General features: G+C 43.9%; 1 protein-coding gene across 1 annotated transcript in view; it reads right to left on the bottom strand.

Annotated features, from left to right (window-relative positions):
* The window catches only part of INSC (INSC spindle orientation adaptor protein), a 114,263-nt gene that overhangs the window by 79,032 nt on the left and 10,158 nt on the right, over positions 1 to 25,073 (bottom strand). Inside the window, exon 2 of the mRNA XM_037521691.2 lies at positions 1,118 to 1,218. Within this exon, the coding sequence (XP_037377588.1) occupies positions 1,118 to 1,173 (56 nt within the window). The 5' untranslated portion in view covers positions 1,174 to 1,218. The remainder of the gene's footprint in view (positions 1 to 1,117; positions 1,219 to 25,073) is intronic.

Genomic DNA, 25,073 nt, shown 5'->3' with positions numbered 1-25,073 from the left:
AGCTTGGAACAAGCGGAAAGGAGAGGTGACTGCTATTGTCTGTCCATAATGCAACATCAGATTGGACAAATTAACCCCTCTGACATCCTGTAAATACACTTAAGCTTTCTCTGTGAACTTGGCCCGTGCACATGGCCCGGAACACACATGCCTAATAGGCCAGTAGCTTATATTCCAGTAATGTTCGAGGTAGGCCTGCCTGGCAATGCCGGACTGTGACCATGTTAAAGGACCTACCTCCTTCTCTCTGCAGCCCTCCCTGTCCTATCAGAATTGTAAGACTGAAGACATTCTAAACATTTTCTCAAGTGGCAGTGTCCGTGGCCATCCAGATCTCTCAGAGTCATATTATTCTAGGGTTTTCCTCTCAAGGTATTTGCTGCACAGTACCACTTAAAAACCATCTTCTGCCTCCAAAGAATAATTATCTGATTTCTAACTCATTTTTATGAAATTTCATTTTTTTTATTTTTAAAACTTCTGTGGAGGTTGGAAGTGGGAGAGACAGATCAGTGATTCCCAGAGGCTAAAAGAGTGCCAGGAACTGATTAACTCGGTCCTAGACTATCTAGTCTAGGGACCTATTCTGCATCTGACGAAGTTAACACCAACTGAGCCATTCTTTTGTGCATGCAGGTGCTTTATACATAATCTTTATAAATGCCCATGGTGACCCAGAGGTGGAAACACAAATGTCTCCATTCCACAGATGAAGAAACTGAGGCACCAGGGCCTAGGAAATAAGCATCAGAACCAAGAATCAAGTTGAGGCAGCCAGGACTCCTCGCCGCCATGGCCACAGCTTCCCGGCCCCCCCACAGGCCTTGATGTGTCCATCCCTGAGCTCCGTGGGGGAGTCCCAGAAGCCTTTACCAGAGCTGCCACTGCTCCTCTGGCTACACAGCTCCCAACCAACTACCTGGGCAGGACAGAGCCAGGGAAGACAGACAGCCCACTTCATCAAAAATAATTCCACTTTTTTTTTTTTTTAACATATTAGGCTGCTGGGAGTGTCAGTCGACATGGGGTCACCTGCAGCCTCAGAATCCTGAGGCTAGGCCACATCCAGAGTCAAGATAGGGCAGCCCTGGTCCCGAGACCCAGAGGCAGGACTTACCGCTGACCCGGCAGGGGGACGGCATCGAGGGGGTGGCCTCCAGGCAGTGCCATCATGTTGATCCCGATCTGCAGCAGAGCCTGCCCACAGTGGTCGGGGCCCTGCAAAGAGTGGACAGGTCAGGGCTAGCAAAGCCCTGAGAGAGGAGACGCCACCCCCTGCTCTCCTGACATGAGGAGACAAAGTAGACGTGGTGCAGAGACCCCCTAGGCCTCCTCCTCTTTTTTGAACCAGTCCACGCTGTCCTCATACAAGTAATGCCGGATGAACATTTGATCTCGGGTCTAAGTCTTTAGCCTACTGTGTGCCCCTATAATCTTATGTTCCACTGCCAAAACATTTTATTTTGTACCAAATAATGAGACATTAATTACTTGATAATAATGCAGGAGCCTGCAGTAAACATTTCAGGAGACATATTTGTATATAAAAGCTATCTGTGGTTTATCTGAAATGCACACTGAACTGTGCATCTTCAATGACTTGCTAAAGCTGCCAGCTCTGCATATGACGCCTGAGCTGTATGCCGTCACAGCGCTGGCTGATTCACTTTGATTACGTCTGGGACTTGTGATTCTGCAATGCGCATGGTGTTTGCTTCCCCAAATCCATTCCCCTTCTGCAGATGTAATTTCACCCAAACTGCCCTGAGGCATGTGACTCAGCTCAACCCAGGAGCTGTGGCAGGATTGCTTCTAGGAAGTTTTCTTTCTCCCAACTATAAGCAGAGATGAAACTGCACCTCTCTCACTGGACCTGAACAAACAGCCCATCACTTCATTGCTGCAAGAGACCATCTTGAAATCAAGACAGACAGCACTAGCTGGAGAACCAAGTTGGTGCAAGGGAAAAACATCAACCCTCAGTAATGGCCCAGACAAGGCTTCCGGTCATGTAAGGCAGAAGAAGGCTGTTATTGTTTCACTCAGTTTAAGTGAGGAATGCTGGTGTGTAAATCAAAAGCAGCCTCCATTGCCACCACTGAGGACCACTAGCTTGCCTGGGTCTCACAGGGTGGACCAGACACAGAGCCCTTCCTCCATAGTGCCAGCTGCCCACCTGTTTGTCTCCTCCTGCCTCACTGTGCCTTCCCCCTTCCTCTCTCTCTGCCAACTCCCTCTCCAAACCAATGGGGAAGCCTTTCCTGAGGAAAACGGAGATTCTGTTATTTTTGCCTGGGCAAAGCAACAAGACAGAGAGCTGACCATCGACTGGAATGCCCTGACCTTAAGGACAGAAGGCTCCATGACATTCAGAAAAAAATATAAGTAGGAACTTGTGGAAAGATACAGCTGAGGAGGCTGAGTAAAGTTCAGCAAAATTAAACTCTTACTCTATGATTGCAAGTGATCTTAAAAGAAAAGAACAGAGGAGGACTTGAATTAACAGTGATGTGGCTGGACAAAGGACCCTTATGATGCTTGGAATAAAGAATAGAAGTGTCCATCTGAAAAGTACAGGGAGGCAGGAGCCCAGAACAAACTAGGGTGCCACTGGTCTGTGGGCCCCCCTAGACTGAGAGTCCCTTTAGGGCAGGGAGCTCTGGGGTTCCTGGCACTGAGTCGTAAGCCAGACACTTAGCAAGCACTCTATGTGTCCCGAGACCCAGACTTGGGTGAGTGGGGTGAATCTTTAACATATTTTTATTGCACCCTATTTCTTCATCTGAACCAAGGAGAATGATATCTATTTTACAGGGTTATTATAACAGTAACACGACATATGGAAAGAAGAATCATCAGGCCAGGAGGAGAGCCAAATAAATAGTAGCTGTTATTATTATGCCCTGAGAGTCTGTTGTGTGCTCAGCCCCGAGGGAGCTGTGGAAGATGGGGTACAGCTCATAAAGCACCCAGCGCTATGGTCGTGTTCAATGAGTGTCATTATCATAGGCAGCATCACTGTACTTATCTCCACCATTATTGTCATTATTGAGAAGTACATTTTTTGGAGCCCGGTGAGTCAGCCACCTGAAAAGCACGGCATAAAAGAAAAAGTTAGAAACAACCAAATTAAACAGTAAGTGTGACTAAAGTACCAAAACTTTCCAGAGTGAGTAATGTGATGTATCAGAGAGTGGGGAGCAGGCAGCGCTTACTTTACTCCCCTTGTCATCATGGAGAAGAAAGGCGAGCAGAGTGAAATGATGAAGAGGGGTTTCAAGCTGAAGGCAGGCGAGGAGACAGAAACAGGAGGGAAGTTCCAGGGCTGTGTAACATGTGAGCTGGTTAGGATTCTGCAGGATGATGGAAAGCATGACCTAGAATATTGACGAATCTTCTGGATCTGAGGAAGTCTTACCTGAGGAACAGGAGAAAGAGAGAGCCATTGCGTGCCATCTGGATGCAAACAGATATCTGAATGTTTAGAGGTAGAATCTAGAAACACAGCTTGTTGACCATGAAATTCTAGAACAGATTTCTGACCACTGAAATGGGTGCTTTGAACAGAACCAGTGGGTGCTTTGAACAGGACCAGTGAGCTTGGGAAGCCAGCACAGTAGGCAGAGGGCCTGTTCAGATGATCTACTTACTTTTCATGAGGGTCCCCTGTATTCTCAGCAGGGGGGAATGCTATAAGCCAGTATGTCTTGGTTTCTGTGAAAGCATCCTAGTGAGATGCCCTGTTCATCCATTTAATTCATAGCTTCATTCATTCATTCATTCATTCAACTGCAGTTATTCTAGGGAGCCTGCCAGCTATCAGATTATATTATTATATATATCTGGTTTATACAATCACATGTGCTCCCAGACAGGGGACTCCCTTGGGGCCATCTGCCCTGAACACGTATCACTGTCATTGCTCTGTTAACACTGTACTATTTATGACTGCTTTTGCCCCTCAACAGGACAAGACTCTTTGATGTCTGAAAGTACATCTTGCTTAATGTGGGGCTGGGCACAGGACACTAAACAATGACCTGCATGGTAAAGAGACAGGACAGAGAATCAGATTAGTTTTTAGAGGAGCCACAGCTATTCACTGGAGAGGAGCAATAGGAAAGCGAGTATCTGGATGGCAAGATAGGGACAATCAAGAATTTAACCCAGCCAATGTTTATAAAGTGCCTCTAGCAACAACAAGCATAGATAATGTTATTCGAGTGGGCACTTGGTGCCAAGCACTGTTCTAAATGCATCATATAACATTAACTGATTTAACAGCATCATCATCACTTTGTGACAGATGAGAGCCCAGAAATGTAGTGCAAGCAAGAGGATTGCCCAAGTCACATAGCTGGTAGGTGTATCCAGTATTTATGATCGGAGTGGAGGTTCTGGAGCAAGTGAAGACAATGAGAGCCAGACACAAGTGCCACATGTCCAGCAGTTGCTAACAGGCAGCCTGAGTCCATTCCATGGCAGCAGCAGTCAACCCTCACCCCCTTAAGGGGAGCCCAGTACTCTTCCATGCTTCTACCTCCCAGCTTTATCAGTGGCATCGGTGACACAGCCTGCAGACAGAAGAACAGTCCTCAAAGGCAGGAGACAAAGAGCAAGCACTGCACTCAGCTGATAGGAGGAAGAGGCTGTGGACAGCCGACCTCACGTATCGGTTCCTTTCATAAAAGTCACACCCAGAGAGATAAGTGCCAAAGGGATTGGAAAGGGGACAGTGCAGTCCCAGCTACAGCCTCAGAGTGTCACTAGCTATATAGAGAGCCCTGATTCAAGTAAGTTGATTTCAGGGTAGCCCCCAAGGACTGCAGCCACCCCCTCCCACTGCCCTAAGCCTGACTCATTTTAATGAGCAGAGACTCAGAGCAAAACCTCTGACTCAGAGACTCCAAAGCTACAAAGCAAGTCAATAGTGGAGTCAAAGCAACTTCTTTGCCCTATGTCATGTGTCCTTGCTGGTGGTGCAAAAAGGAAAAAAAACTAAAAAAAAAAAAAAAAAAAAAAAAAAAAACCCCACAACCTTAAATTTTGCAGTCTAATAGGTCTGGATCCAAATCCTGACTGTACCTCACTAATACATGACCTTGGGAAAATCACCAACCCCCATGAATGTGGTTTGCTCTATTACACCTGCCTCCCAAGTGCAAAAGATCCAATAATTAATACAATATAATGATATCATGAACTTGATGCCTGGTAGCCTAAAAGGGAAAGTATCCTTTGTGGAAGGAGGAGGTGAGAAATGGGTATCAGAGTAGAGATGCTATTTTGCCAATGAGAGAGATAAAAAGAGAGTGAGCAGGGAAAGGAAATCCCAAGCCCCTCCCCACTCCCCTCCCCAGGGCCAGTCCTAATTCATTAGACCAGCAGACTTGTTTCTGCAGAGTTCTCAGCTCTGCCTCCCCCACCAAAGTGGCTAGTTTACAAGGATTCAAAGCCTTAAATGTCTCCGATTTAATTCAACACCTGCTGAGACAATCACCCACTTGGTCAGTTCATTTCTGCTACGGCTTCCCATTATAGGTAGTCGTGCTCGCACCTCTATTTGACTAACAAGTCAGCCTGGACTCAGGAGGAAATGCAGGCTATTTGCAGTAAATTATTTCATTAGAACCAGAAGCAAGGGCGGCTTCCGTCACCAACTAATGGGCCGATCCATGTACATACAGCTCAAGGCATGGATTGTTTAATCTGCAGAATCCATTAGGGCTGTCAACAGGGGCTGGACAGTAAATATCGTGCAGTTTAGCTCCAGACGCAGCAGTAGGTGCACAGAGGATATAGCAGCAGGGTAGGAGCGGACTGCGACCCTGGGATCCAGACAAGTCCCTCATTATGATTCCCTGTACTCCCCCCTATTATTTCCCCTCTGTAGAAGTTACCACAATTGCAATTAAATAATTAACTACTAGATCAGTAGCATAACGTCTTTTCCTGATGCCAGGAGCAGGGCTTAGAGGTCTGTCCTGCTCCTGGCTGGAGCTAGTGCCCTGCCTGACACAGTGTCTGGTGCCCAACCATCAAGAGACACTTGCTGACTGAGCGAATGGGTTCTTCTTGAAGAACCTCCACTTTCTCTCTGGTAAAAGAAAACCAGGGTACCTATTTCACTACATTTTTATTAGATGTCTGTGGGAGGACATTTTGCAACCTGACACACAGCACTGAAAGACTCTGCATTCTAACAGGCTTTGAGACAAACCACCTGTCCCTCCTGGGTTCTCGTGCTCCTCACCATCTGGTCTCACCCAGGGGGGTTGCAGCCTCTGTCCACACTCCTGGCTCTGTGCTCACCAAGTTCTTCTACACGCACAGATAGAAAAATGAAAAAAACAGACAGTCCCAATGCTGTATGACAACTGCAAAACAGGTAAACAATGGGGTGTTAAGGGAGGTCCAGAGGACTTCTGAATACCTCTGGGTCCAAATGGGAGGTGGGGAGAGGGCTCAGGGAAAGTTTCTCAGAGCAGGATACCCAAAGGTGATACTGGGAAGAAACATGTGGAGCAGAGGAAGAAGAAGGGCTTGGAAGAGTGTGCAAGCAGAGGGAAAGGCACATGAAAAGCACAGAGGTAAGACTGGAGAAATGCAATAGTTTCCAGAGCCTGAAGGACTCTGGGCTGGGGGTGAAGTTTAGAGGAACAATCTAATAGCCTGGGAATGTAGTCACTTTCAGCAGAGTAGACTTTTTAAAGGAGGTTATATCTGGACCTTAAAGTCAGGGTGGGATATTGAGAGCCACGAAAATAATGTGAGCCATGGCAAGGAGACCAGAAAATATGTTTGGGGGCCCAGATCTCTCTAGAGGGATAGATGGTGGTGCTGCATGGAGTATAAAAGGAAGCTATGGGTGGTAGGGAGCTGTGGGGGATGTTTGAGCAAAGGAGTGAAATGATCAGTGTAGAATTTCAGCTTCCACAGAGACCAGGGAGGATGGGTGGACTCCAGGGAGTAAGACCAAGTACAGAGGTTCATTTAAGAGGCAGGTACAAGTTCCCAGGGGGCCACAAAACCTCCAGAACTAGAGTTGGAGAAGTGAGTGTCTGGGGTAGAACGGAGGACTGCAATGAGCTTTGGGAGGTAATGACAATGATCTCCCACTCCACCCCCACTCTGGGTCTCTGATTGACCTGTGAAGAGGTTATTGGAGATATTTCTGAATAGCTAGCTGGAGGGGCCAGCTTCACATAGCAACTAGACACTTTAAGAACCCTCATTCCCAAGGGAAGCCTAAGAAACCAAGCAAGCTGCCACCCAGCCCTGGTGAATGGACCTAGCCTCATGAATTATAGAGAGCTTGGCTCCCCAGAGGAAGCCCCATAGCCCCTCACAGGTGTCAAGCGGCAGAGCCTGGCAACAGGCAAACAGACCTGAGGGCCAACAGAGCTGGGCCTCACCGCCTCGGGCAATGAAAACCCACCCAGACCTTGACCCTGCCCCTCCATTCCAGAGCCAGAATAATTTCAGCAAAGTAGACAAGATCCCAAACTTCCACCCGATTCACCGGATCTATCTACATTCTAGACCTTCCCTAGAAGATAACACATATCCCCCATTTACACAATACATCTGTGAACTTGACAGGAGTCTCTACTCCCAGCCAAAATCCAGGCAGCCTTCTTGGAGTAGTCCACATCATAACTGTAGATATAGTAGAGTACTGATAAAAGAGTATTAGAGTTGTTGGGGGTTTAGAGATTACCCTTAGTAGTAACAACATAAATAATAAGAAGAAACATTTACTGGGTGCTAACTATATATAAAGCATTGATTTAAATACTTTACACTAATCTCTTAAAATGAGAGGTAGATTACTCATGTTATCTCCATTTTTCAGACACAGAAACTGAAGCACAGAGTGGTTAACACTGGACAGATGAACCACATTTAAAAACAGGAAGTTTTCAGGTCACAGTAATCTGCGCCACCTCTGAGTCCTGCACCCAGGTTTCCTTGTTCCCATAAGCTCCTCCCTGAGAGAATCCAAAGATGACTGCTTGTCAGCTGCTCAGAGAGACTCGCCAGGGCCCAGGGTGATTTACCAGAGAAATCAAAAGCACCGCAGGTCCCCATCTGTAAAGTAAGGGTGCTTACTTCTGCTCTTTCTCCTATCAAGCACAGGGAAAAGGACAGAGGAAAGGGAAATTGCAGGGATTCCTAGTTTGATTCAACTCAGCCTTAGAATGGGACAGACAGGTGGACTCAGAGGTGCCCCTGAGTCCCCAGAGGTTGGAGAGAAAGGCATCCAGAGGCAAGCTCTCTATCGAGGCTCACGTGCCCCAACTCCTGACTGACAGGACATTCACCCCTGAAATGGCTCCAATTTGTCAAAGTCAAGCCCCAGGCAACCTTCATGAAGGAGTGTGTGTGGAAGGCAGACTCTGGAGCCCAGAGGGCCATGTCTGCTGCCGTGTTGTATCTCCGAGTGGGCTAGGGGCTTCGACACCCCAGGTCTGGGCTTTGACACCCCTCAGAGCTGGACTCAGTCCTGAGCCAAACAAGGATACTGCAGCAACTGGTTTCTGGAAGTGGGCACTGAAATGGGGGTTTTCTACAGGTCAGATGTGAGAAACTGGTGCCCAGATCCCTCCACAAACATAGGTGGAGTGTGGTCCCTCTGGGAAACTGGGCCAAGCCTTCGGGCCACCGCCGTCCAAAACTCTGTTGGTTAAGAACGCAGATTTATTTGCTGAATAGTTTCCATTGTGTATATGTACCACATCTTCTTGATCCATTCATCTGTTTTGGGGCATTTAGGTTGTTTCCATATCTTAGCTATTGTAAATAGTGCTGCAATAAAAAAGGAAAAAGAAAAATATCGAATGGTTTCACCTATAGTAGGAATATAGGGAAACTGAACAAAGCATCAGAGAGAAGACAAACTAGGGCCTCCCAGGTGGTGCAAGGAGTTAAGCACTGCACTATGAAGCAATTCACAGCCTCTGCAGCATGAGTTCGATCCCCAGCCTGCCAGAGAGAAACCCACATGGTGCGGCAGACCTCTCCTGTCTCGCCCACTGCTCCCCTCTGCAGTGTACTTTGATCAGTCTGCCTGTTCTGTTCCCTGCTCTGTCTCTGGTGAATCCTCTCACCCCTGCATCTCTAGTCTGTACCCCAGCTCTTGTATTGTATGCATAAATAAAAAAATCTTTAAAAAAAAAAAGAATGAAAGAAAGAAGACAAACTAGCAGGCAAATTATAGATCCGAGACATTCAGCAGGGGAGGGGGAGGCAGAGAGGTCAAAACAGGGAAGGGAAGAGCACAAGGGACTACCATGGTGACAGTTCACAGGTGACATGGTGGTGGGTGTTTTATGGGGATTATGAGGAGAAATCAAATATTGTACAAAAATAAAAATGGTGTAAGAAAATTTAAAAATAAATGAATAAAAAAATAAAATAAATTTTTAAAAAGAATGCAGATTTAGAGTCAGGCTGCCTGCTTTCATATCCAATTTCTATTAGCTGACCTCAGGCACTAGGTTTCCTTATCTGTAAAGTGGAATAAGTGTAAAATAAAATAATGGCTCCTTCCTCATGGCTCTGCTGTGTGTGTGCATTAGTGAGTTCACATGTGTGTCGAGTCCCTGGCATGCAGGGTACTTGATACAAACACTGGTTCCACTCCCCTTCTGGTGAGGACAGTCCCTAGTAAGGGGAAGCCAGGTAGAGGCCATTTTGCCATCTCGTGAACAATGTCCAGCTGGTCAAATGCTTTTTACTCTTTAACTTTTAAATTATCCCTTCTTATCTTCTAACTTTTCCTGATGCGAATGTTAGCCAACTGCCCAAAATTTTCTTACCTCCAACTTGTAAAACAGAGCTTTCTCACTGGGCCCAGATCCCAAGGTGCTAAAATTAACAATCAGTATACTTTAAGCTAATGACTTACTGGCCGTGGCTGCCATGAACAGACATAACTCTCAGATAAAGACCATTAGAGAAAATTGAATAGCTCCCATATGGTGAAAATTTGGATACATCCTGTTTCATAAATCATACTCGGAGGTCACACCTAGCAGATTATTTCTCTCTCTGAGTCATGATGAGGGCCCAGGATGAGAGGGTCTATACGCGCTTGGGAAGTAGTACACAGGAGAGAGAATTATACAATCTCCTATAAATTCACAAGTATGATGCCCTCTTACTCCTAAAGTCATGAGCAGATGATAGTATACTGCTACATCAACATAATAACACGACCTTCATCTCTGATTGTATTTCCTCCCCAAACCCTCCAAACTCAAGTTTGCTCAACAACATTTGGAAAGTAGCAGGATAATGCCATGGAAATCCTAAAGTTCAGAATTGGAATCCAATTCTAGTTCTGCCTCTTACTAGGTTTCTCTGACCTTCAGATTCTTCATTTATAAGAAGGAATAGAATCTATTCTCAGGACTACTGTTCAAACCAAATAAGATCATATAACCTGTATGATATTTAAGAGTAAGTGAAATAGTGATATCATAAGCTTTGATCCAGGGGACTAGTTAATGGGGATATCCAGAAAGTCTTATGATATACATCTTTGTAAGACTCACTTCCTACCCAGAACTCAGGCCGGATGACTGCTTCCCACTAAAGGGGATTAAAAAGCAGAATATGTTAAATACATTGGAAAGAAAGTTTTCCATAGAAGAAATATGATAAAGACCTAGCACATCAAGCTCATACTTTCAATAAGCACAAACAACAACACTAAGACATTTTCTGTGGTTAACATTGACATTGAAGAAACAGTTACAATCCCAGCTCACACATTGTATGATCATTGTATGGGGCATTCAAAAGAGAATCCAGACTGAACTAGAACCTTGGCTCTGCCACAGTGACAAAAGGTTCTTATCACCTCATTAATGAAAAGAAGCCAAAGACAAAGAATCAGAACCCACTGTAGATCACTGTATGTAAATAGAATGTTCAGAATGTGCATATTCTCAACAAATCCTATTGTCGTCAAAACATCCTCAGGTAAAGAATCCAGGTACGTGAACCACACGGTGCCTATATGGCTATTTGAGTTATTAACTGAGGCATATAATGGATCAAACAAGAAAAAGAGCCCACAGGCAGGACCAAACAGTTTGTCCCACAGTGTGGTGTCTGACACAATAGGAGTTTAGGAAATGTTAGGCTCCCATGGTTCTGCAGAAACATCTTGTTCTTCTATAATCCCATGTATTGGACACAGAACCCTAATACATCCAGGTTGAAATTCTTCCTTATCACCAGGTAATAACAATGTTTCAGGTATTAGCTCTACTTCACCTGGGAGGCCTTCTCCAACCATGCTAGTCTATAGTAATTTTTCCCTAGAAACAAAGACTGTAAGATCCTGAATAAGCTCAAATTATAATAGAAAGTATCGTCTCTCCATGTTTCCTCTCTCTTCTTTTCTGCCTACTGAGTGATTCCAGAGCAACTGAAATGCCCCCATGTAAGCCAAGATGAGTCCTAAATCTCATTTTGGCGCAGAGCCTCACAATCCACATCAGTCTATGATGTAAGAGAGAAATAAACATAAAGTGTTAAACCACAAAATCTTGAGGGTTGTTTGTTATAGCAGCTATTATTGATTGACTTAACTAGTTGTGATATTTAAAGTAAATGCAATTTTTAAGGCATCCAAAAGTATACCAGTCACAGACATCGCTCAATAAATTAAGTTCCTTTTCCCTTCTTCCTCAGTCTTGGGGGAAATGATGGAATATTTTCTTTATCCACTGGCAATCTGACACTGACTCTTGTTCAAACACAAATATAACCATGGTTCAGAAATTGATGAGGTGAGGGTGGGATGGAAGAAATGCCTACAAATATTTAAAATGTCAATTTTAATCTGAGACCAGTATCAATTCTGAGACCAACATGCCCTTTCTCAACCACTGCCTTTTCTTCTCATATGTACCCATTATAGTAAAAGCTAACATTTGCTAAAGTCAAGTAGTTCTAAAATGTATTTTTCCTACTTTAACACCTGAAGTTGAGGTTTTTGTTTCTGCCAATTGTATCTTTGCAATGTGTCTTAGTTTAATCAGAATCATATTTTCTTTTTTTATGAAGTAACAGGACATTTTATAATCTATATTATTTAAAAGTCAATTAATTATGGTATTAGATGCTTAACTATGGACCAAGCATGCTTTTAAGTGCTTCACATAAAGAAACCCATTTAGTCAACTAAAAAAAAAAATCTCAAATACTATTATCCCCCATTTTTAAGTCATGAAAGTGAAGGTCCTGAGAGATTCAATAATTTCCCAAGGTATATAGCTAGTAGGTAGTAAGCTGAGTGAGGCTGAAGCCTATACCCTTTCCTTAAGGTGCTCTTTACCATTCCACTGTTTTTTAGCACCTGATTTTTTTAGTTCACAATTAAGTCCTCCTCTTATAAAGAAAGCTCACACAGAAATGTTTTATGTTCAGAAATGTGATAGACCAAATATTCTAAAATACTTCTCATGAGAAGAATTTTTAAGGGTTTAATAAAGATTACGTTTTTCTTAATGTATTCTTAAAATGCATACTGAGTTGGCAAAAAAAAAAATAAGGAATTTGGAGATGTCTAAAGCAAAGCAAAAGTAGGAATCAGGGAAAGTAAGCAAGAGTGGAAGGGAGTCTTTGCCCTGAGGACATGTGCTGAATGTTGTATTCCTCAAACTGCTGGCCCACCGTTGTGTATGAGGCAAGGCAGACAAGAGACAAAGCTGAGGCCTTGTCAAGGGAAAAAAAGTCAGACAGGGATCCAGAAGGACAAAAACCCAATAACAGAACATGTTAGCAAGAAAAGGTGTCTGTCCTGACCTAAGTAAAGTAAAGTAAAATATCTCCTGAAAATTTCATAATATGACCATTATGTTGGTGTGTGACCTCAGTTCACATAATCTGAGTGGGGTTGGCAGGGTACAGGGTGAAGTGGGACTCAATTAAAGAATTTGGTTTCAAGAAATAAAAGAGAATCTTGGAAACATTTTCAAGGAATAAAGGCTATAAAATATAGCCAAGCAGATTTGAGAAAGAGCCAAATAGAACTTCTATAAATTAAAGATAGGATAATTAAAATTTAAAAAAACTCATAGGACTGATTAATCACAACTAAAGAATGGATTGGTGTATTAAAATATAGAACAAAAGAAAGTATCCAAAATGCAGCCCAGAGAGAACATATGAGAGAACTAAAGCTAAGGAATAAAGGAGTGTAAAATTGTCTAATCATAGTTCCAAGTGATAAGGAAGGGTGAGGTGGGGTTGCGGAGGGAGTGAGGGGTGCTGGAGGAGATGATATTCAAAAAAACAGTGGTTGAAAAGTTTCCCATAATTAAAAAAAAAATTTCAAACCCAGGAATCCCAATGAATTAAGTCAGGAAACATACACATCCTAGAGAACTCTTGACTAAATAAAGAACACCAACGACAGAGATGATTTTGAAAGAATCCAAAGAAAAAATCAAGAAATTACATTGACAGGTAATCACTTAATAGCAGTGACAGAAGTCACCAGACAATGGGCAAATATCTGGTTACTGAAAATAATCATCCTAAAATTTTACATCCTGAGAAACTGTATTTCAAAAAAAGGCATTTTCAAGCAAGTAAAAATCCCACGTTAAAGGAGATTCTAAACTATTTATTTAAGGCAAAAAAGAATGTAATACCAGATGGAAGGCTGAAATTCAAGAAAGAATGATGAGCAAACTTACTTGTAACTGTGTGAGTAAACCCAAGCAAATCTCGACTATAAGAAACAATTATTATAATACATCAGTAGTGGGATAAGGGAGAAAAAGATAACTCTAAAATATTGTATGTAAATTCAACAGGGGTTGACTAAAGTAAGTTTAAAAAATAATATAGATATTAATGCTATAATATCTAGGACAACCAACTAAAAGAATATATAGAGAGACAAAAATAAATATTACCCTCCAGATATGTGTAAAGGGAAATTCATAAAACAAAATAAGAAAGAAGTGTAGAGGGGGCGTATCTATGCATAATAGTAGTCCCTGTAAGGGAAAGCATATACTTGTAAGCAGAGTATAACGTGTACCTGAGAGAGAGGTGCAGGGAGGGAGGCAGGCAGAACAGAGGAGGAGGAGAGGGACAAGGACAATGACAAAGGAAGGAAGGGAGAGAAAAAGAAAACGTTCTATGTACTGGCAACAAGAAATATAGGAATATACCTAAAACAAAAGAACCAAAGCAGCTTAAAGTTAAAGTCTATTTAAGACATATCTTAGAAATAGTGCTAATGTACTCATATAATACAAAACAAGCTTTAAGAGAATAAACTTTAGCATTATAGAGATAAAGGAATTTTACTCTACAAAAATACAAAGTTTATTCCATCAAGAATATATATTAATGAGGATGCACCTAATAATAATAATCAACAGTCTGAAGACACAAAAAGCAAAAACTGATAAAATTGCTAGGAGAAATGAACAAGTCCAGAATCACAGATGGATAATCCAAGACCATTTCAATATAACTCCAATTCTGTCATTAATTGATAAATCAAGCAGAAAAACTGTCAGTAGAGATATAAGTGTTTTAATGACACGATTAACTTAGATTCAATGTTTATGAAATAGAACACTGCATTCAACTTATATCATGGGTACAAGTCCTTTCCAAGGACTCATGAATCACCCTTGTTTTAAAATGACTAGTGTCTAGATCTTATAGCAAGTGTCAGCAAATTTCCAATGCTTGGAATTCTACAGATTGTAATTTGTACCTCAACATAAATACACTCCTATCTTTGCATTTTAAGCACACACATTACCATCAAAGAAGAAAGTATAACAGAAATTAGAAAAACCTGAATGATTATGAAAATGCCTATGAAAATCAGTAGTATACAGATAAGTAGAATTAAGAATAAAAATTGCCACCTTCACTTAGAAAATACGAAATCAGAAGAATTTCTAACTTCATAGGAACTTTTTTTAAAGAAGGAAGAATTCCAAAGCAGTAGAAAAATAGTTACAATAGAAAAAACAGAAGCAAAACACAACACAAAACAAAATGTTAACATAAATGAGATTATCAATGAAGTAGATTTGAAAACACAAATAAAAAAACTTCTGGTAAGAGCAGAAAAAAAGTTAGGAAAAAGAAAAGGAATAAATATAATCAATATTAGCAATAAAGAGTTTATTATATGAAGCAGAGATAAAATATTATGGATTATATTAACAAAGATATTGTGGTATATCACTGAAATCATAAACAAACTAGGTAAATTGCTGGAAAAATACAATTTACCAAAACTGACTCAAGAATAAATTGATCTATAGCCACCAAATAAATTAATTAATAGTTTAAAATTGTTCCTTAAGGAAAACACTAAGCACAGAGTTAACAATTGAGCCTTTATCACTCTGGAATGTTACAAGAGGGCAGGTCATGAGGAATTGTCTTTTCCTATTCTGTAGTTTATGCAAAGGGAAAACAAGATCTAGAGAGGGCAAATGATTTGCCCAAGCTAGAGAGTAAACTTCTGGCTGAACCTAGACCAGAACCGAAGTTCTTTCTTTCCTCTCTCTTGGGTTCTGCCCTAAACATCCCCTGGTGTGTGATGCTACCCTGGAGAGCACAATGACCCCACACTTGAGGAAAAAACACCACTGCCTTCCCCAGGACACTCGCTGAGGAATGCTGAACTTGGGAGCATTTACTTTCCTGTCTCTACAAATTCAGTTTGCTCATGAATTATAACTCCCTCGTCTCCATGTAGAAATCCCTCTGCCAACTCCATAGCGCAAAACATACCGAATGTGATGACCAGGAGTGTGTGAACCATGTCCATCTGGCACTGACACAGACCCTGAGGTCTGCACTTGCAGGAGCTGTGGCCCAAACCCCTCTAGCTTTTCAGAAAGTTGTCTCCAGCTCAGCTTCCCCCCACTAGGATCTTAAGGTATATTAAGGACAATTAAGGTATGTTAAGGACATAAAGGTATATTAAGGTATATTAAGGACAGTTCCACCCAAATTCCTGTTTTTAAGTCATAGACATCTGCAAGTTATGGGGAGAGAACAGGACCTATTTTCTTAAAGAAGTGACCCTCAGCTCCTTGGTATAGCAGGGAAGAAAATAAGTGTGTTTGGTGAAATCTCTCAGGGCCCAACCTCAGGCTAAACCAAGCATCGGACTGAAGCCCCAAATGTGCATCTGGGGTGCCCATCTGGAGGCTGTGAAACTCTCTATGGGCTACTCTATGGAGCTGGGCAGGATTTGTCTCTTGTAGTGGCCTCAGGTATAGGACAGTCTGGCCTCTGATCACACCTGTCTCCTCTCCTTTCAGCAGGCCCCTTGGGGGTAGCAGTCACCTTTACTCATTTACATTCATGGTCCCTAGTGAGCCTTAGCTCTGAGTATAACTGAGGTAGAAGTGGTCCAGGCCAGGTCATTTGAGTTTACAAGCGATCCTGAACCAGCCTCCATCCCCATCCACAGGCAGTTCTTTCTGATCCTGATCCCATATTTGACCTGTTCTGAGACCAGTCTAACATCAGCTTTGGTCTGAGTCAAAAGGGCATCTGTTCTGCATGAGACTCCAGTTAGATCATAGAGAAATAAATGAATAAGACAATTTTCTTCTTAGAATTTCCTCTTCCATTAGAAGAGAGATATAAATGCCTAATTAAACAAAACATACTAGTTCCTCCAACAGGCGTTCAAATAAGATGCTTGACCTTTCTTTGCCACATGTGCTTTATATGGCCTTGAACATATAAAGCCCCTATTCTGAGCTTCCAATTTCCCATATAGTTTGGTTTGATGATGTAACAAAGCCAGTCTCCCATGGGGTACATCTCTTGTGCCAGGATCAAGGCATCAGAAGAATCTGCCCATATCAACTAAGATCTGGCATACTGTTCAACATCTAACAGGTAGAGTCTTATTAAAAAAGCAGTGAAAATAGCTGGACAAATTCCCAAGGAACAGGAGGAGTAGATGAATAGTGACGAAAGGCCTCACACACAAGCGGTGCTGTGTAGACACTGGCAAACAAAAAGTGAGGTGACCAGGGCCTCCCCGGTGGCGCAACGGTTGAGCACTGGGTTGCGAAGCTACCCGCAGCCTCTGCAGCACTGGTTCAATCCCCGGCTGCTCCCCGGCCACCGGAGGAGGGTCCCACATGGCGCGCAGACCTCTCCTGCCGCCCGCTGCTCCCCTCAGCAGTGTCCTTCGGTCCTTCTGCCTGCTCTGCTCCCCGCTCTGGCTCTGGTGAATTCTCTCACCCTCCCGCGCTTCTGACTGTACCCAGTGCTTGTATAAATAAATAAATAAATCTTAAAAAAAAAAGATAAAAACCATGAAAGTTTAAAAAAAAAAAAAGTGAGGTGGCCAGATAAATGAATGAATAAATGGACCTTGGTCCCAGTCGCCACCATCTCTCACGTACTTTGTTATAATAGACGCCTAACTTTACTATAATAGACTCCTTCCCGACCCTCGTCACTCTGTTCTTTTTCTGGCTATCAGAGCATGTTATTTCTCTGCTTAAAACTTTCCAACTTCCACCCACACACTCAGATTAAAAGCCAAAGTTATCCAGATGACCCACAGGCACCTTCACGGAAGGTCCCCTTGTTGCATCAGGCTAAGTCCTAGCTCTCTCGTTTCACTCGGCTCATGCGCTTCCTCAAGCAAACCTCAGGGCTCTCGCCTTTGTTGTCTGTGAGGTTGCTCTCCCCCAAACATTAGCACAGCTTGCCCTTTCATTTCCTCCTGACCTCTGCTGAAATATCTACGAATCGGAGAGAACCTTCTGACCCTGGATAACCACGTGTGAGTATTTCCTCCACCCGTGGTCTCCCTTAGCATTCTTCGGATTTCTGTTGTAGGTCAGCCAGCACCGTTCTGCACACTGTACACCACCCTGTTTACCCTCTACCTTCCCACACCAGGAAGCAAATTCTACAGGGACAAGTGTTTTGCTTACTTCTATGTCTCCAGTGCCTAGAACAACGCATGGCGCATTGTAGGTATTACGTAGATATTTGCTGAATGAACGAGAGAGGGAATGAGTGGATGGTTCTGTAACCTGAATTCCTGGCACCTTTAGGCATTTTTCCAAAGTGTTCTTCTCTGATGTGGCTGCCACTGTCCTGCATCTTCTCAGTTCCAGCCCTGTGCTATGTCACAGCAGACAGCACACATTCAGGGGGGTCTTTGTAGATGACAGAGAACTGGAAAAGCAGTGTCTGGAGGGGCAGGGCCTGGATGAAGCTACTGTCTGATTCCTACATGCCTCATTTTAAAATCCTGCCTTCCTACCCTACCCCCACCTCTCTATTAATTCCACAGGGTTAAAAGGGCAATCCTGGTAGAAAATGAAGAAGAAAACAAAAGCATCCTCTTCTCCACAGTGGGTAGACATGGGCTGACAGTTACCTCAAAGGCAACATGGCCAAAAATGAGTTACTATCCTCCTTCCCAAATCTACTTCTTTACCTGGCATCACCATCTACCTATTTTCTCAGCTGATAAAACTTCACTCATTCATTCATTCGTCCAACTAATATTTGTGACATGTGTCAGTGACATACTGTGTGCTAGGATAAAGTAATGAGCAAAACCAGACTTGGGACAACATCACCTGTAGTAGGCGATGAAGGTTCCCATCACCAGAATGGGGATGATCTCTGCACCCTGCGCTGCTGAACTGATAACCTCTCTTCTCAAGTACTCTTGCCCCAAATGCACCACCTGAATATAATCATGCAGAGCCCTCAGGTGATCCCAAATGTTGGGACAGTCAGCATAACAACTGGCCTGTACTATTTGAAAACATAGAGTTCAAGAAAGATAAAGCACAGGAAGAACTCCCGATTAAAGGAGACTGAGGGACATACAGAAAATGCAGGGCTGGTCTTGGGCAGCAGGAGGGAGACAGGAGAGCTATGAAGATACATTGAGACAGAATTGTACTGAGGTGAGAGAAAATCCTTATATAAGAAAATATACATTTAAGGGTAAAGAGGTATCATGTCTCCAATTAACTCTTGTGTTCCTCAAAAACGTGAATATTTTATTTTATTTTAAGATTTATTTATTTATTTATGTAAGCACTGGGTACAGTCAGAAGCATAGGAGGGTGAGAGAACTCACCAGAGCCAGAGCTGGGAAGAGAATAGGCAGACTGATGAAATACACTGCTGAGGGGAGCAGCAGGCGGCAGGAGAGGTCTGCGCGCTATGTGGGACCCTTGCCGGTGGGCAGGGATCAAACTGGCGCTGTAGAGGCTGTGGGCAGCTTCGCAGCCCAGCGCTCAACCACTGCGCCACCAGGGGATGCCCAAAAACGTGAATATTTTATATGGATGTATAGCTATACATATATAATAAAACAACAAATGCAATAATGAATTAACACTTAAATATTAATTACATTGAAAACCACATATGAGGAGTAAAAAGAACATAGTTTTGGAGAGAGAAGAATGAAAACAAGAAATAAATGGAGGTTCCTATAAATAATGAAAAGAAGATATGGATGAAGAGAGATTTCTTTTACTTGCCTTGCCAATTTTCATTCATTTGATATAGTAAAATTAAAAGTGATATAAAAAATGTTTGCTGAGGGGCCTCCCTGGTGGTGCAAGGGGTTAAGATATAGTGCTGTGAAATGATCTGTAGCCACTGTGGCATGAGTTTGATCCCCGGGCAGGGAGGTGACCCACATGGCGCATCAGACCTCACCTGTCTTGTCCACTGCTCCCCTTAGCAGTGCATTTCAGTCAATCCACCTGTTCTGTTCCCCACTCTGTCTCTGGTGAGTCCTCTCACCCCTCACACCTCTGGCCTGTATCCCAGTTCTTGTATGTATAAATAAATATATCATTAAAAAAATATGTTTGCTGAGTAAAAATGAATGAGCCGGTATCCTCCCCTGCTCACTATAACTCTCATGATAAAAATCTCAAAACAGTGCGGGCCTTCCTGGTGGCACAGGGGTTAAAGTCTCAGCACTATCAAGCCATTCCAGGCACCACGGCAAGAGTCTGATCCCCAACCAGGGACCTAAGCCGCATAGTGCACAGACCTCTCCAGTCTTACCCACTGCTCTGGTCAGCAGTGCATTTCAGTAGATCCACCTGTTCTGCTCCCCACTCTGTCTCTGGTGAATCCTCTCACCCCCCACACCTCTGGTCTGGACCCCAGATCTTGTATGCATAAATAAATTTTAAAAAACTTCAAAAAAAATTCTCAAAATACTGAGCAAGGCCTGACTCCCGTGGGTACCCCTTTGCAAGGTCTCCCATCTTATTTCGGATCATTACTGACCACCCACACTACACCGTCAGTCACACTAACTGCCAAAGGCCTCCTAAAGTTTGCCACGCTCGGCAACGGTACCCTGACATATGCTGGGCTCTCAGCCTAGACCTAAGTCCTTAAAGACTTAAGATTGTCCTTGTCTTATCTTCATGGAAACTTCAGTTATCTTTCAATATTTTTTAAATTTTTTTTTAAATCTCTTTTTTTTTAAAGATTTATTTATACAAGCACTAGGTACAGTCAGAGGTGCAGGAGGGTGAGAGAATTCACCAGAGCCAGAGTGGAGAGTAGAACAGACGAAGTACACTGCTCAGGGGAGCAGCAGGCGGCAGGAGAGGTTTGTGCGCCATGTGGGACCCTCACCCGGTGGCTGGGATCGATCCGGCGCTGCAGAGGCTGCGGGCAGCTTCGCAACCCAGCACTCAACCACTGCACTACTGCTACCAGAGAAGCCCTATCTTTCAAGATTTTTAACCACTGGGAAGGCCTTTGCGGTTGCCTCAGTTCAAAATGCCACGCCCTCTTCTAACAGCACTGATGCCTCCAGGGCCTACTACAATCTTGTCTCTCTCGGACAAACCTATCACCCTTAGAAGCCTGTCTTGCCACACAGCCTGATTGCCGCCTGAGGACCAGGACACGCCTACTCACCTGCAAGCCGGGTGCCCTGCACGGTGCTAGTGTATCACAGGATCTCAATTACGACCACAGCATGAATAAATGAATAATGGTGACTTAACTTTCTGCATCTTCCAAGAGAGCTCCTGACTTCAGTCTCTTTCATTATCCTCAAAAAAGTCCAGAATACTGACAGAAGTGAGATCCCCCATTATTAACATACAAAGAAAGCCCTGACTGAAGGGCGAAATAACACAGGATGCCCAGAGGCTAAGTTGGGTCTGGAATTAGATCTCTGGCCCACCGAGCAGCATTCCTTAGCAGAAAGTGCCGGGCAAGCAGGCAGGATAGTGCACCCCAGACACCTGGCATCGATGAACTCTCCACTTCTAGTGTTAGAGGGCAGGGAGAGGGGCAGCCCAGACCCTGCAAATCTGCCTGCTCTAAATAGGTTCTGCCATCCACTGCATCAACACAAAACATATTTAATGGGAAGAAACTTTAATACAATTAGGAAACAATACAAGAAAGGCAAAGAATCTAGTTTCTAAATCAAGCAACTCAAAATTACCCGTCCCCTCATGGGTAAAAAGTCCACCCAAGCAGGATTGGCCCAGAGCAAGGCCCCAAAGCCTACCACAGCTCTAAAGCATCTTCCAGTGGGGACCCACAGAACCTTTTCTGAAACAACCAGACAAGTCTTGAAGGAAAAGAGCAAAATCAACATCAAGACAAAAACCGCCATTGTCACCTCCCCACGGGTCTCTCACCCACATCTGTGTCAACCAGTCCACGACCAAAAGGCAAGCGCAGTTTCTTCACATGTCTCTCTCTCCATGTGCCTCCTCCAGGGCTCCTTCTGGCTCTCCAGCCTGCCTCCTTCCTTCCTCAGTCTCTTCTGCAGCTTCTCTCTTTGCTCAGATCCACCCTCCTTTTGGGTGGGGCGGGAAACCTGGAACCTCCCCCTTTCCTGGGGACCACCCTGTTACACCAGCACCATCATTGCACTATTGGGCCCATTTTACAGAGAGGCAAACCTAGTCAGATCATGCTCTCTCCTCGGCACATTGCCAGTACATGCAGCCCCCCTCTGACCCTCATCAAAGGTGGTGAATAGGCCCAAGTCAATCGCCTTGTGCCTTAACCATGTCTTTTAAAGCAGCATACACAGAGGCCCATGATATAGCCCACACCCTTAGCCCAGAGGCTGTATTTCATCTGGTTTCCAAAACCAGGATATTTGGTTTGTAAGACAAAACCTCCATTTCTCCAGGAGAATGCAAACACTAGACACAATTACTCAGCTAAACTGCTGATGTTCACAGACACCGCATCATGCCAAACAGGGTTGGGTATGCCCAGAGACAACCTCAGAGGATCTCGGGTTCCCCAAGGCTTTGCACTGAGGGGACCCTGGGGCTGGGGGAGGGAAGCCCAACGTGGCTGCTTTGCAGAGTCTGGGTGCAGACTCAGTTCTCAGGAAGGAGATGACTCTAGGAGAGAAGTGAGGCCACAGATGTCCAGCACTGCCCACCTAAAGAGGGGTGGGGGGGGGACCTCAGTATGATCTTGAAGGTCTTCCCTGCCCATGCCCCTAATTCTGAGAGCAGCCATCTTCATCAAGGACTGGAAAGGCCAACTGTGCTGATAACATTTAGGTCCTGGAGCCAGAGAAATCAGACCTTTGTCCCTCCTCAGTAGGCTAATGAGTGGATTCTCTGGCTTTCAAGGCCTTCAACTCACCTAGTAGTCAGTGCTGTCCTGACCTGGGATGGCACTGCTCGTTTCTGGCTCTGGCCTAGATCACTCCCCTTTCTAGCTTTCAGTTTCCTATCTATCAAATAGTACCTGGCTCACAGGGTTGTTTGGAGGCTGCCCGAAATCAAAGACATAAAGAGCCCCACAAAGGAGTTAGCCTTTAGTGGATGTTAAACATGAGTGACTGCAAAGAAACTTCCCCAGCAAACTTTCCAACCTCCCACCTGAAGCTCTCTTGCTGGATTTTTAATTTGCTTTCACTTCGTTGACCTGAAAGTCTAGGGAACAACCAGAAAACTCAGCAGAGATGTAATTAACTTTTAGTCTTACTTGAGATGACATTTTTTTTTTATATCACATGTACCTGGGAAAAGCAAATTCCTCACCCACCCCAACACCCAGCACTTCAGCTGTGCTACACATTACCTAGGGTAGCCAACTGTTTCTGGGGGTATTAGTCTTGAATATGGGCAGTGGCGACCAGTGTGGGGTAAGCATTCTTCAGTGCTAAGCATTGTCCCCCACTGCTCCCTTTCCAAATGTTAATAGCCTTGGTGAAGCTAAAAAAAAAATCAGTCTTGGGCCTCCCCGGTGGCGCAGCAGTTGAGCGCTGGGTTGCGAAGCTGCCCGGGGCCTCTGCAGCGCTGGTTCGATCCCCAGCTGCTCCCCAGCCACCAGAGGAGGGTCCCACATGGCCGCAGACCTCTCCTGCCGCCCGCTGCTCCCCTCAGCAGTGTACTTCGGTCCTTCTGCCTGTTCTGCTCCCTGCTCTGACTCTGGTGAATTCTCTCACCCTCCCATGCTTCTGACTGTACCCAGTGCTTGTATAAATAAATAAATAAATCTTTTTTTAAAAAATCAGTCTTGGAGTGAATTAGTTAGAAGTTTCCCCAACTTGGGGATGTGGTCAGAACTCTGTCCTGCATTCAGATGCTCCCGAAGACCCATATTTCTTACAGATAAGAGTTGACAAATGGCTCCCTGACCACTCAACAGACTTAAGTGATCCTCATGAGGAAGGAGAAGAGTGAACACTGGCTTATGCACTCACAGTTCTGGGGAGAGGGTAGAAAAGCCTTGTAGGTCACTCCACTCCCCAAAACCCAAGTTCTTTGCCTGAGCTCTGGACCCAGAAAGTCCATCAGTGATCAGAAAACACATGGTCCACAGCAGAGGAGCTAGAGCTCAAGTCCAAGAGACGTAAGCCTCCCAGCAGAGTCCTGGACCTTGGCAGGGGTCACAGGAGGAAGGGGCAGCCATGAGGCCAGGGCCAGGCTTAGGGCAGGGGTCAAACTCCTTCAGGCACGCAGACACTTGTGCTTTTGAGACAAGGAGGAGCTGGCAGCTGAAGCATTCAGAGCAGGGGGTATTTATCAATGGCCCAATTCATTCTCAACAATCCTCATTGTCTAAGCCAGCACAGAGATGGGCATTATATCCCAGAACTGCTAGGAAGAAAAGCCCCAAGATTTGTTCTTGAATCAGAGTGCAAGGACACAGAAGTCAAAACTGAGACATATGGTTTGAAAACCAGATGAAATATTTGAAACTGGAAACTTCCCAAAAAAACCCATACAAAATCGTTCTCATCCTTGGAGACCAACAGAATGCTTAATAGTCAATTGTTCACTTATTTATTCTACTCTCTTTCAATAAAGAATGTAGGAGTTTACAGTCAAAGATGTGTATACTATAATGTTATTGAAGCAGAAATTAAAAACCAAAGTCAGGATTACAACTAACACAGTTACTAGAATGGAGCAATATTACAGACTAAGAGGTTCCTAGCAGCCAGAGAGAGAAGGAAAACACACATGTTACAAGTTCAGGAGCCACACACACTTATAGAAATTCCTTGAGTACTCTGAGCCTCAATTTTCTTGTCAGAAAAAAAAATTGTGCTGGTAACCTAATAAGGTTCTTATGTAAAGTAAATGAAATAAAGCATACATTAAAGTTTCAACAAATGGCAGTTGTAATTATTACAATAATTCTGTTTTCAAATCTTTCTTCTGTAAACTAAAACCATGTTATCCTGTGGGGTTGCTCTGAAGCTCTATGACTCTTCATTATTGCTCTAAAATTTTGATTGGCAGGCATATATCTGATTAGTAAAATCAGTAGGGGAACAGCCTATGACTTAGTCACCATAGCACCCCCATCCCAGTTTTTGAGCCTTCTCTTGAATTTTAACATGACTGGGGGTCCCCACAAGGAAGAAGGCTAGACAAGGCATGCAGACTTCCTTCCTCTGCCACCTTCACTCTGCAAGGAGATTGTGTTGCTGATCAGTCTGTCCTTATTTAACTATCCCAAGGGTCAGGTTGAGGTTCAGACCAGGAGGAGGCAGATCCCAACACCCCTCAGGAAATGGCTGAAGATCA

The sequence above is a fragment of the Talpa occidentalis genome, unplaced genomic scaffold (genome assembly GCF_014898055.3).
Source record: "Talpa occidentalis isolate TD23 unplaced genomic scaffold, MPIMG_talOcc4v2.1 talOcc4.3, whole genome shotgun sequence".
NCBI classification, from domain to species: domain Eukaryota; kingdom Metazoa; phylum Chordata; class Mammalia; order Eulipotyphla; family Talpidae; genus Talpa; species Talpa occidentalis.
The sequence above is the reverse complement of the archived record's forward strand: the minus strand, read 5'-3'. Positions and strand labels throughout refer to the sequence as shown.